This window comes from Geospiza fortis, unplaced genomic scaffold (genome assembly GCF_000277835.1).
Source record: "Geospiza fortis unplaced genomic scaffold, GeoFor_1.0 scaffold719, whole genome shotgun sequence".
In the NCBI taxonomy this organism is placed as follows: domain Eukaryota; kingdom Metazoa; phylum Chordata; class Aves; order Passeriformes; family Thraupidae; genus Geospiza; species Geospiza fortis.
In genome coordinates, this window is record NW_005054451.1 from 646,306 (window position 1) to 660,648 (window position 14,343).

A 14,343-nucleotide genomic window follows, 5' to 3' on the forward strand; every position below is an offset into this window, starting at 1 on the left:
TTCTTGCCTTTCATTCATTTCTTGCCAGTGGCTGGGTTTTATGTGTAGGAGAGAAAAGAAGCCTCAAATGCTGAAGTTAACCTCTTGTGGTGAGACCAGTAATCCTGGGCTTTCCAGGGGAGAATGCAGAAGCAGATAGCTACTGGCCATGTCTGCCAAGGCAGCAGTCAGAGGAATGCTGAAATTTGGCATGTATGAGCAGGAGAAATGCAGTGCTAGGAAAATGGACACTGCAAGCTCCCTGCCAAATCTGCAGCATTTGGCCCACACGAATAAAACAAATTAAGTTAAAATAAGTTTTTTACACGTCCTGTAAAAAAAGCTCCATTAAGTTGAATAGGCAATGGTGCTGCTGAGCAAACCTGCCTGGGAGAAGCCTGGCTGCTGCTTCAAACATCATATCCACACTATAATTACCACTAACTTACAGTCAGCAAGGCTCATTTCCTCCCAGATAAGGAGATACTTACTAGAAGGGAATGCAGGATGTGATGAGGGGATTCCTTTCTGGATGTGCTGCTACAGCCACACTGGCAGGGACAGAGTGAAAGCCCCTGTCCCACATGCCAGGTGTTGTCCAGCTGTGAAACCCCTTTGGGTCCTGGAACCTGGGTATGGAAAACAAAGGGCCTGGATGCTGCCAGCCCCATGCTGCCAGTGCAGCATTCCAGCCTCTCCTGCCAGGTTCACAACCCCTTCCAGGAACAGAAAATCAGCATTTTTTGCGCGGCAGCACCACGGGAGGAACGTGCATTGCATGCCCACCTGTAAACTGACTCCCTGTAATGATGAGAACCTTTAATGCCATTCTAATGAGCCAGTTCTGATAGAATGTTTTATTTATGCTGCGCTTCCAAAGAAGGGAAAAGCTCTTACCTATTGTTCTTCGGAGATCTTCACACTGGCTAATGTGAGGGAATTTCAGGATTTCCTTCCACTTTTTGCTTTTGCCTTTGCGTTTCCCTCCACCCCCTGCAGAGAGAGAGAGAAATACCAGGATTAGATTGCTTTGGGGACACAGTTCCACCTAGAGTTTACCTACCCAGTCACAATTCTTACGGATACCATTAATAATTAAAGCTGAGACCCTGTGGGTTGATGTACAAGCAGATCCCTGGAAGTGTTCAAGGAAAGGTTGAACGGGGCTCTGAGCAATCTGGTCCAGCAAAAGATATCCCTGCCCATGGCAGGAGGTTTGCAACTAGATGACCTTTAAGGTCCCTTCTAAGCCAAACCATTCTATGATTCTATGATACAGATCAAATCTCAACTTGTTTGAACTCAAAACAGACCAAGGAGGTGGCATCTGCTCACTGAAAGTTAGTGGACTTGTTGCCCACCAGGTCCAGCTGAGATGACAGTGCTACCTCCACCATCACCTCTTCCCCAACCAAGAGCCACTTCCCACAAGTCAAACCATCTTGTAAAATTACAGTTCACACCTCTTCAATGCAGATATCCCCCTTCTGGTTTTGGGACAAGCCCTGATTCTATCCCAAAAAAGTGCTGAAAAACAGAAAAATTCAAATTCAATTCCTGCCATCCCCTCCCACCCTCACATTACATATCCTGCCACGGCACTACTGCTGCTCTTACACACTCTGGTCACTGCTGCTGCCACAGGAGAACTGAAGGATAAAATTAATGGCTTCATGAGGAAAAAAAATCATTTATTGGTTCTTCTTTCTGTTCTGCTTAGAGAGGCTGTGCAGCCAATGGAGGAGGAGAATCCCTCTGGACGAGAGAGCCCAGATGCAGACTTGGATTCTCTGAGTCCCTGTATTTACTGCAATTCAGTCCCTGCACGCAAAATCTGATCCACTTGAGTCTATTTTGCATGCTCTGGCATGCTGAATGACTAATTCAGAGCTGAGTTAATTCTGTAGAGGGGTTGGTAGAGTCACAATTGCAGATTGAGAGTGTCTTGGGTCCTGCATGACATTACAGGCTAAATTAGGAGAGCACTGACTCAAGAAGTAGCAGACCACCAGAGAGAAAACAGGAGCCTCGGAAAAAAAATCACAAGCATTGCTCTCTGTGGGGCATTTCTGATCACACAGTGACACCTTTGCCACAAGAGAGCTTCTTTTGAGTCTCACCTTTTATTCCTTTGCTTCTGATGGCCACTGGTTTTGCCATTATAGAGTCTGAATTATTGAATTATTTTAAACTCCTTATTGTTAGGAGCTGATTGTATTTCTGCAGTATGCAATGGAGAGCTGAGATATCTGCACTGGCCCTGCAGGAACCAGCCTGTTTGGACTCTCAGGAGCACAGCCCTGCTATCCTTTCCAGGAATCAGACTGCAGCAAAGCACAGAGAGCTGAGACTGCCTCCCCATCACACAGTATTCTGCAACACAGACATATCCCTTGGCTCTGTCATGAATTCTGCTTCAACCCCCCCCATCAGTGCATCCCAACCACTGCTGCTGAGGTCATTTCCTCCCCCATCCCTCTGCCCACAGCACCAGAGAGCTTGTCCTGCTCTCTTGGTCTTGCATGCTGAGGGCCTTAGGTGAACTACAAAGTGCTGTTGAGCACTTTGTGGGCTGGGGTGAGGACTGTGATCATCTGTTCATCAACTTCTGGAGCACATCTGCTCCCAGATGGCTCTGCTCTGGCTGCCAGTGGCCACAAGGGGTTGGATTCAGCAGCCCTAAGGGTCTTCACTGGTGTTCATGTCCCCAAAAGTCCATTCCTGCCATCTGCACAGTGGCTCCTGCATGCCAGGCTGCCATCTCCACTTGCTCCTCTCTTCCTTCTCTTCCAGGGGCATTTTCCTTTGTGCTGCTGCCCTTATGCCTCATCCCACTGTACTTACACTTCTCTCCCTGCACCCTCCCTTCACATACTCCTCTGGGAAAATGATCTTTCCACCAGGAACTCCTGCTTCCTTCTCTTCCAGTCATTCTCTATGGCTGCATTTTCTTCTCTGAACCATTCTTGCCTGAACTTTTCTTCTCTTTGTGTTTTTCCTCATACTCATTTATCTTAGAATCACAGAATCCTACAATACTCTGAGGTGGAAAGAACACATCAAGATAATTGAGTCCAACTCCTGGCCCTGCACAGGACACTTCAAGAAACACACCTGTGCCTGAGAGTGCTGTCCAAATGTGTTATGAACTCAAGACAGGTTTGGTGCTGTGAGCCCTTCCCTGGGGGGAAGCCTGTTCCAGTGCTCAGCCACCCTCTGGGTGAAAAACCTTGTCCTGGTACCAAACCTAAACCTCATGTGCCTCTCATTTCTGGCTGCTGCCACTGCAGCACCCTTGCCAAGGGTCAGACAGAGATGCTGCTTGGGGCAAGCAGGAGCTCTCTGCTCAAGGGATGCATTTCCAAACACTTTTGGACACAGGAGGCAATGGGGGTCAGCCAGATGAAACCATCCTTTAGCCTGAATCTGCTCAACACTGGTACATCTTCACCCACTGAACGTCTGCCTTGTAGGCACAAGCACTAGAGATTCCAGAGCACACCTGCTTCTCCAGCCACCTTCACAGAAGTCCTCCCCAAAAGTCTCCATCTTTAGCAGCATCAAGCAACACACAAAGTTGCAGAACAGCCCTTTGTTCTAAATGACAGCTCAGAGATTTGTGCAGAGGTGATATGGTCCTGCTAAGCTGGGCCAGAACATCTTTAAAATCCATTCAATGTAACATATGTATTGATGTATTTACATGGGATGATGTATTCCTGACATTAAATTCCCATCAAAACCAGGGAAGGGCTCCGCGGCCCCCCGTTACAACCGTGATCGATACAGCCAGCATGTTCCCTTCTCTTTTGTGGCTATCCTCCAAAAACAAGCAGCCTTGCCTGATGAATCATTTGCTCTTAGCTGAGTGTGAAGCAGCGTTCCTGCTTTGCTTGTGACGTCTTTATGTTAAAGATTCTGATCAAGTGCTTTAATCGACCTGACCTTTCCGCTCCCAGCTCTTCTCGTGGAGCCAGCAGTGTTTGCTGCCTCCAAACGTTAACTCTGGGGGGGTTTGAAGGACATAATGCAGTGAGACAGCTGAGACACACAGCAAATTGTCTGGCAGAGCTAAAAGCTGAAAGGGGAGGTTTCTCTGAACAGGTCATGGTGCAGGTTGCAGAGGGAAGCTTTTCACACGTTGCCTCGACTGCTGCCTTTGCACCCTCTATTCCATACAGGAGGATTTGCACTCTTCAAGGCAGCTCTCAGGGCAGGACTTGACAGACATGCCACGTTTAAAATCGAAGTTCCATCATGCAGTGTTGGAGGGCCTGACTGCTTTAAAATTTTGCTTTGCTGCTGACTACCATAGGTGAGCTGCCAGCAGCAGCACAAGAGCTCAGCCCCGCTGCCTTGCCTGCACTCAACAACTCAGCATTTGCAAACTGAGGGTTGAAGCTAATTCTCTAACATGTCAACCAGTCCTGCAGGAAACAAAAGCATTTGCTCTACATCCTACCTACTGAAAAATACATGGCATTTTTCACATCATCTTGTGATGCTGCATAGCAAATCTAGCTCTGATCTCTGCTTGTGAGGAGAGAGACATAACCAGAGGCACAACATGTAAAACATCTGCCAGTAGGAGTTACCCTTAGTCTAAAGCGCCTTCCTTTTTTCCCCCTCCATTATTCAGGATATACTTATTCTCCTAACACCAAGAGGAGACACGAAAACACCTGCATATTATTAAGCCAGTGAGATATTAAGTCAAAATTAAATGAGAAATCAGAGACACAGGATGGAGCTGAAGATAAAGCTGAAGAAGCCAAGGCTTTGAGCCTGTTAATTCTGCTAAAGAGAGCCATGCTCCTGCTCAGATGACTGAAGATTATTTACAACACAGAGTAAAACATATTGTTGGATGAATTTATTCCAGCACCACACCCGTAGCATATTCCATTTGTGCCTCATGCCACCATGCAAGGTGGATTTTAAGGATGGACAATCTGGCTTCCTACTGCTGCTCTATTCTTGGCCAAGCTGATAAGGCAGCAACACATCCCATGCTGCCAGGCCTGGCTAATCCAAGACTGCCAAGTATTTAATGCAGTTATATTAACTGCAATCTAGTTGATCCACAGATCACTGGAGGATGACTACAGCTTCTATCTTCCACTTCAAAACAGTACCTGGGTTGTCACCCAGGGCCTTCCCAACAACAGCAGAGAGCTCTGTAGCCTCAGAATGCAAGGCTTGATTACACAGTGAAAGCAGTGAAACAAACTCCATAAATATTAAAAGTCAGAAAAATAATGTTTAGTGTCCTGTTTCCACTCACAAGATGTTTATGTTTATTCTTTTCTTCCTCGTGCCATCCTTTCCCTGCTCTGTCCCAGGGAGGTGTTTGAAGCTATGTGTTCTATATGGAATTGCCATATTAGAGTAAGGTCTGGCCAGTACAGGATGGACTGCAGGCAGCTTCAGAGGAAGATCCTGGAAATCTGTTTCTGAAGTATTTGAAAGACATTAAATTTGTTCCATATTCTATTAATTAGATATGGCTAACAAAACATGAAGGTGTATGGCTTCCAATCAATGTCCTCTCCTTTTTTAGCATCTGTGCTACTTAGAATCAGGCTGTTCTTACGACCCTGGTAAACGCCCTGCACTGTTGAATGCCCTCATGTCTCATGTGGGTGTGAATACCAAAGATTAACTGTGTATTTGTGAAGGAAAAGAATACTAATTTTAATCTTGTTTTCCTAGAGCGCCTTGTCCTAATGAGACAACATGAATAAAACTTACCAGCCCATCATTTTCCCCTAGGAATTTTTCATGTCTAATACATTCAGCCTCTGAGGCAAACAGTTTCACCCCTATTAGACCTGTTTCATGTGGAAGTTCTCCCAGGTTCACTATCCTTCTTTCCTATTAGTTCTACCTACGCTCAGCGGTACTAGCAAATAAAACTGGCTTGTTTTTAAAGAATAAAAGACTGCTTGCTCTCTGCCCTTCATCCTGTCTCTCTCCTCTGGGAAAAAAACCCCAGGAACCCTGGTTTATTCCAAAAAGATCTTAGATGATACTCCTGATTTAACCTGTGCTTAAAACAAGCACTTACAAGACCGCCAGGAACCTCTTCATGAATCCCCTCCTGTCAGCCCAAGGAAAATGCCATGAGTAGGAGGGCTGGATTTCCAAGAGCAGGTGGGTGTCCACCATGGGGTGCAGTGCCTCTGCAAATCAGTCTCTTTTATCAGATACAATAAAAAGTCCACTGCAGGTCCTCAGAAGAGAATCCTGTTACACAGCCCGTTATCGACGCTAATCTGGTTTTATCTCCCGCAGCCTTTTTTGATGAGCGCGGCTCTGGAGAATCACAGACCATGATAAGGGTTTTGTGCCCATCTCCCCTGCTGCCACAGCACATTTGCTCAAAATGCTGCTACAAATACCTAAGCCTGACAACCACTGTGTCAAACACCTCACTGCTTCTTGGGAATGAAGAACAGATGTGTTTCTGTGTAAGCCTCCAGAACCACATTGATGGGAATTTCACAAGCAAAAGCACAAACAAAAATATGATGCCAGTTTTAGAGGAGGAACATGCAAGAGTCAGGCTGGCTTTGCAATCTGAGGGCAAAATATTTTGCATACAACTGGCATCTAAAGCACCATTAACCTTGGCTTACAGAAGTCAGTGCTGATAAACACTTACTGCAGGAATATCTGCCTATGATTTAAAGAAGAGGTCAGGTAATATTGCAAACACTGATAAGAGGATGAAACATGACTTTAACAACACATTTTTTATGTTAATTATAATAATTATATGCTTTAGTAACATCTACTGCCCTGAAGGGACAGAGAAAGCTAAGGGATTAGTCTTTGTAGACTGATCCTCAGGGCTTCACTATCATATGCCAAGGCCATTTTGTTACTACCCTAGTAAGGAGACTTTGCATAGGCTACCTGCATGCCTGGTCAGAGCACATTGAAAGGACTTAACTAAACTTAAAAATCAAGCCTTTAATTTCTTCTCTAAGTCTTAAGTAGGCATCCCAGTTTGTGGCATTCTCCACACAACTCTGCCTACATCCTCCACTGGATATTTTTAATGCATCTTTGAGATTATTTGAACAAGTTTTCTTTGGGTTTTGTGGGTCAGTTCACACATACTGGGTTTACATTTCACTGCTATGCTAATAGAGAGTTGCTTGGTCACAAATTTCCCTGGATGCAGTTTAATTTCCCCCAACATAAACACCTATAGTTTGTCTATTATGGTATCTCTCTCTTTTATACCTTGCATTTAACTGCATTGTGTTTATCTGCAGCTGATAAATGAGCAAAAAGAGATTGTTGGCTTTTATGCCACGAACAAAAATCATCCAAAAGATACAAAGTCTATGGAAGATTTACAATCTATTAATAAATAAACAAACAGTAAATTGAACAAAAATGAAGCCAGCTATAATCTTAAACAGTAAAACTGAGAAGAGCTCAAAATTTCAATTTCCTATTCTTGACCTCAAAGTAAACAAGGCTACTGGCACAAACCCAGGCATTTTTGTTGGGTTTAGAATGCACTACCATGTACTGGCTGATTCAACATATCTGGGGGACTGTCTGGGGACTACTGAGAGGTTTTCTTCATCAATAGTGTGGATAATAGAAAAAAAATTGTAACACCTCCATATCAATGATTACTATGGGAGACCAAGCTTTTGAACAGAGTTGTTGATATTCAAGGTTATCACTCTGCTGAAAATATTAAATCTCTCAGTGGACCTTTCCTCCAAACTGCAGCTAAAACAGGATTTCAAAGTTCTACAAAATTCTGATGTAAAGACATGAAACCATTTCACTGTGATAACATTTGAGTCATCTCAGTTCTCTAACGTCAAAACATTATCATAGAACACATCAAATAGAGTGCTAAGATATCACTGGAACAAAATGGGTATGGTAAATTGACATTCTTTACTTTGTTAAGATGATGTTTCTATATTGTCAATAAGAAGGTAGAAAAAGCAAATCATCTCTTCTTTTAAGCAGACACTTTCCTGCAAACCCTTTAATTTTTGACAAAACTTCATTCCCTGAAAGGAAGATTCTTTTGTCAGAAATGTTCTCAACTGTCACATGCTCTGAAGTACACAAGAATTAAACAAGGAACGTGGTCTCCCCATAGCTGAATGTTTGAGTGACTAAATTCCCACATTTCTTACCAATTCCCTCGAGTTAATTTGCACAGCTGTGAGTTGCACTGACTGTAAGAGACCTCCTTCCCATTCTTCCAAAGGAAGAATGCAAACCCCTGCTCCAGAAATCCTGCTTGAATAGGGCTTGATAACATCTTTCCAGGAAGGAACTCCTCTTTAAGCAATGGCTTTTAAACTTATGACCTGTTCTATATATTTATTACCCTGTTTAGCAACATGCATGCAAGCTACCAACCAATGCCTCCAAACCCAAACCTGCAAATGCAACATGGGGTGGTCCTGTGCATGGTCAGGATGATGCTCTTTGTGGGTGCCTTGTAGTTCAGGATATTTTATGAGTCTGTGAACTCATCACCCACATACAGCCCATGCATTGCCCATGGATACTGCCCAGGGGGGTGTGTAGTGCTCCCCAAGCAGCCCAAATTCTCTCAGGGCTGGCCCCTAAACCCAAAATACCTTACAGGGACTCCTGGATCCTAGTTAGACACTGAGATAAGTGAGGAGAAACCTAAAAAGCTTTGCTGATCTGCTGATCCATAATGTGCAGTTCTGATGTTTAGCATCACAACAGCACAATGTGCAATATGAGACAGGCAGGAGGATTGCAAGGAAACCTGACCCTGGTGCAGGCAAATACATGGGGTTCAGCTCCCCTGAAAAATAGGATGCCAGTTCCAGAGGGAGAACATGCAAAAACCCAGCCCTGAGCAGGAAACCATGTGGGTTCTGTCTGTCCCTGTCAAAGAGCTGTGTGGGCTTTTTCTTCTGCAAATAGTTCTGCAGTACCTAAAAAAATAACTTAGCCTCTGTGTTCCTGACATTTGAGTCTTATAAGGAGTATTTCTGAACTGTGGGGAGGAGATCCAGCTGGATGGGAGGTTCCTATCAGCAGCCTATAGCCAAGCTCTGAGAATTATGTTCTATTCTGGTTTTTTACCCTCACCTAAATAAACTTACCAACAAGACTAAAGAAAAGAATTTTTGTAGACATCATGAAAAATTAACAGCTTGAGACTAAAACAATAGCTTGTTTTATTAGGCTGATTAATCAGTTCCACCAAACTGGTAGAATTGGTAAACCTTCGAGGTGTTCTGACAAGAACCCAGAAATCCACATGTTAAAAAATGGTGAAAATTAGGCTGGGAACCTCCTTAGTCCATGTGTATGGGCTGTAGTGACAGAATTTTTTAAGGGGAATTTCCCTTCTGTGACACCTTTTGCTTCCAGAGTCAGCCAGGAAGGAAAGTGCAGCATCACAACGTCTCACACTAGGTCATGCTCTATTTGGGATCAGGACCAGACACGTTTTTCTTCACCACAAAAGCAGATAACTACCATCTTCCTTGCTCCCCGTGGTCAAGCAACACACCAATTTCTCAGACATATTCAAAAAACATAAATTAAACCCTAGATATATGAGGAGCCTTGAAAGACACCATAGGGGCAATGTGGAGAGGGGGTGAACCCCCCCTGAAATGCCTGGTTACAACAAGCATTTGCCAGTTGCAGTGATGGACTGGCAGAGGGGAAAAGGTGTGGGCACAAGCATTGATTTGGAGGAAGGAGATTCTGTGTGGATACCAGGGAAAGCTGTAAGAGGGTGCACAGGACTGGTGCAAAAGGACATGGCCAGCTTTAGGGGAGACCTCCCCCTCCCTTAGCTACAAAGCTTGGCTTTGGCCCCATCATCTTGTCCAGTAACAAGGTACCAACAGCTGCTCTCTGTGGATGGTGCTGCTAGATCCCCCCTGAAACCACAGAAAACATCCTCTTTTTTTAAAGACAGCCCAAGCCATGATGGTAACAGTATTGTCTGCGTCAGCTTTTGGGATCATTACTGTAGAAGGTTACAGAAGGGATTTGGGTTAATGGAGGTAATCTGTGATTATCTGATGCAACAGATTGCTCTGCCAGTGACTCATTCCTTCTGCCACAATATACTGTGGGCTGCAGCTGCAAATAGAGAGCAGGATGGAGCTGGCTCCCAAGCTAAGACTGTCCCTGTTGTCTGGAGAAAACCCTACAGGAGGGGGTGCCAAGGCATTGCAGGTGTGTGACAGCCTGGCACAGCTTCCCTGAGGGGAGTGGGCTGCAGAAGTGTACGACAGCCACTCACTCAGGGGTGTTACTATAGCTACCAGTTGAAGGACTCAACACAAAAAGCTGAACTAAAAGAAAAAAAGAAAAGAAAAAATTAGGAGGTAGAAGACAAAAAACAAGGGAACTTGCAGAGCAAAGGCAGAGGGTTCCTCTGATTAGCTAATGAAGTGCTTCAAAAGCAGTGAGTGAAAAATGAGGCTTGAAGGTTGCATGGTGTAAGCGTCAGATGATGCAAGCAGCTGGCCCAGCTCGGCTGCCTCTCCCACCCACCACACAAACCAGAGCCCTGTGCCAGGCATGCATTAACTATTTCCTCATGGCCCACACAGCCCTGCGCTTCCACTGGCTCTCACTGCAGCCCTGGGGCCAGAACTAAAGCAAGGTATTGATTTGGGCCATCAGCCCCCCTGAGAGCAGCAAAGATCCTACCACCAGGGACTCCAGGAGAGAGCAAAAGCTAAGTACTGTCATAGCCTGGAAGATGCAGCAAGAAGAATAAACAGCACCATGCAGCAATCCCACACCTCCCAGTGGAAAGCCCCTGCCTCTGGTCTGGATGCCCAAGGCAGCCCAAAGCATCAAAAGCAGCTGCAGCCAGGGATGGGCACTTCTAATATGTACATAAATCTAAATAAATGTATGATTCCCACTCACATGCTTTCCTGACAGCCAGCTGCTCCCTTTGCTTGCTGTTATCGTCACTCAGAGATTAATGTCACTGCCCGGGACAGCTTATTAGCAATTTTTATTACAAAGCATATACATTTGGCTGGTGGTGGGCAACAGCTAAGCCTCTGAGTAAATAAAATACCAGGACAGCTCTCAGGGAATGACAGAGAACAGATATCTGTGGGGTCCTTACCCTGGCTCTGAAAGGCAATAATGGCAGGAGGTCAGAGATCAGCGGCTTAATTGTCCAGTGAATTAATGGTGACGAACGTCTGTTTCCCCTCTTGTTAAAAGTGACACCAGATATTTCAGAGAAAGCAGAAGCACACTTGGCTACAAAGGAATGTTTTGAAGGCTGAGGCTGAGATTGTTGCCAGCCCCAGCCTGTCAGAGCAGCGCAGGTCAAACGAAGTCACTGCAGGGAACTGCTGCTGACTCCAGCACAAACCAGAACCTTCTGGGCCCATCCACAGATTACCCTGCTCACTCTGGAAAGAAACATTGTTTGCTTGCGTTTAATAAAAAAGTCAGATCTAGATTTATTTTTATGCAAGCATAAAAAATAAATAAATAAAAAATTACAATTAGAGGAGTGTGAATTGCACCATAAAAACCAGCCCGCGCTTGTTTCCTCTCATTTTGAAGAAAAATAGAGAGCGACAGGAAAAAAAAATAATTACCAGAATATATTAAAAAATGCAAAAAAAAATCTGTACATTTTCCCTCTCCAGAAAATGTCCCGCTTTCATCGTCCTGCACAACCCTGGTTCAACAATGCATCTCTTAGTGGAAATTGTCATCATGGGAGGAGTAAGGAAACTGGGAAATACATGGGGACCACTTTCACCCAGTTAGTGACATTTTCTGAAGCTGCCTAATACTTTTCTATTGAAACAACTTCCACAGGGAAGAATGAGGTCTACTTATTTATTTTCTTCCAGTTGCTCAATCTCATTGCAATTCAGATTTTCATGTGTAGCTGTAAGAAGAAGGATGAAAGCTTCCCTTTGTTTTAAGGTGGTTCTGTTAGCTTTGAGCTGTTGTGAAAGAGACTGTAGGGCACATCTTCCCCCTTCATCTGAATGCACGTGAACCCCTCTGGTGTTTAATTTAAGCTTCACAAACAAGGAACAAGCACTTTCTGAATATTAAAAAAAACACAGTGTCAACCTACCAGTCCGTTTTTGAGAAGCATAATGTGACTTCTTACGTGGCAAGTAATCCCCCTCATTAGGGGACATGCTGATACCTTTAATTAACAGTGGTAACATATAACACTGTTAACAAGGATGCCTAACCCTGAATTAGGTGACTAAAGCCTAAGTATTCGTTCAGCAGTGTTTTCTACAGGGGTCATGATACTGCAGAACAGCCACACTGTTTTTTAAGTCAATCTATGTGCTCAGTCTCTGGCTGAGCTAATTATAATGGTGCCTTTAGCATCACTGTCTTTAAGTGTCTGCCAGCATGTCCCTAACAAACCACCAGGTCCATGTTTACCAGGTCCATGTTTTTCTAGCCCAGACAGAAGAGTCTGATTATCAGGTCAGAGTTCATTCATCTCCAAGGCCAAGTTTCCATCCCACATGAACCCAGCTTGCTGAACTTCAATTACCAGTGGAGAAGTTCATGACAAGACATCATTGAACAGTGCATTTGTTTGCTTCCTGCTGCTGGCCCTAATCAGTACCTGGGGGAGGAAAGCTGCTGGGTCCTCAAAGGCTAAAAAGACTTAACATGGTCCTCAAGGGCTAAGGGAGGCATCTGGCTCAGCATTTCCAGTGTGAGGATGGTCTGACCTTCACATGGGCACCAGACAGACAGCTGTCCCTGCATGCCCCATGGCCCCTGTCCTTCCAGCTGAGCAAAGCTAAGAGAGGGGCTTTTGACAAGACAAAACTGAGAGAGGGGCTTTTGACAAGACTTTTGAAAGGCCTGTGAGCTGTAGTTTTGGGAGGGGCAGTGGCCAGGGTGCAGCCCACACAACCTGTAACAGTGCTCATGGCACAGAGCACAGCACTGCAGTGCCAGGGGCATGACTGGCTATAAAGTCAATTGCATGGAGCGTGATTCTGATAAATGAGGTCTGTGTACTGCTTGTGTGGCACTTGGAGTCACTCTAGAGCTGAACAGATCTACAAGGAAGTCACAATCTCTGCAGCAGGAAACATTTTCTGTCCAGGTATTTTATGAAACTCATTTTTTAGGGCTTGCTATCATCATTCCTTGTCGGGTGTCAGGGCAGAGAGAAGACATACAGCTATTGCTTTAGATAAAATTCTGATTTTCAAACTCATGAGAGAAAAACCCCAAGCAGCTGGGCAGAAAATCCCGGCCTCCTTATCTCACCCCGCTGCCCCAGTGACGCCACATGCTCTGCACTGTGCTGAGCAGCACAGCAGCAAACACTGATCTTTGTGTCTAAGCATCTAAGCCCAAGTGGCCCCTGTGCTATTTTAGCACCTCCTGGGACCATTCTGGGAGATAATGTAATTAATATTATCTTGGTGACGGCTATTTACCACATCCCACTGGGAAACTGCAATCTGTGCTCGTGGAACTTGAACCCAATTAATACCCACTTCCTACCAGCTTCAGGTGTCTCCTAATTTGAAGATACATTTACAGACAAAACAGGTCAGTAACTCTTCCCAGAGAGCCAAACAGCATCTTAATCACTCGTGTTTAATAGGAAACAAAGGACTGAGCACTGATAAAGTTCACCATTATGCTTTTGAGGAAAAGAAAAGTGACTACAGAACAATCTGATAACAGGAGAATTTGCTTCCTGTGTAACTCGATATTTATAAACCCTCTCAGCAAGGGGGCAAAAAGGAAATAATTTCAGCTGGCTGAAGTTAACATTCCAAAACACGTTTTAAAATGACAACACACACAGGACCCCAGCTGGAAACAGTGCTTCTGGGAAAAACATGCAGAAACAGGAGGAGGCAGGGAGGCCAGGGCTCCTGGCACAGGTTCTCCAGGTGCTGGGGACACTCCTGCACCTTGCACAGCACAGAGCCACCCTCAGCCTCCCCAGCAGCAGCAGGGCACAGGTGTCAGGGCAGCAGGTGGAAGCAGGATTGTCCTGGCTGTGCTTTCCACCTGTGATGGAATGACTGGATTTAACAACCTCCCTCTGTCTCCAGCAAACATACAAGTGCCTCCACAGGTATGAAGATATGGGATTTTTTTCAAGGTAAAGCCTAGACTCTCAGTCTTACTAGGATCTTCAGTTATTTTCTGTGCTTTTCTATAGTTAATCCTCTTGAAATGCAGGCTGTGATTGCCCTAAAACCTGCCTCAAGAGCAGAACTAGTTCTCAAGCCCAACAGCCTCAAGTCCAGCACCTATAACTCCAGCTGATTTTATGGGGAACCACAAATTCCAGCAAGCCCTTCAACAAGCCCCTTGTGA

At 44.9% G+C, this 14,343-nt stretch overlaps 1 protein-coding gene across 1 annotated transcript in view; it reads right to left on the bottom strand.

Moving 5' to 3' along the window:
- GRK5 (G protein-coupled receptor kinase 5) overlaps positions 1-14,343 on the bottom strand; it is a 171,781-nt gene that overhangs the window by 109,110 nt on the left and 48,328 nt on the right. The window contains exon 2 of the mRNA XM_031062569.1: positions 877-972. Within this exon, the coding sequence (XP_030918429.1) occupies positions 877-972 (96 nt within the window). The remainder of the gene's footprint in view (positions 1-876; positions 973-14,343) is intronic.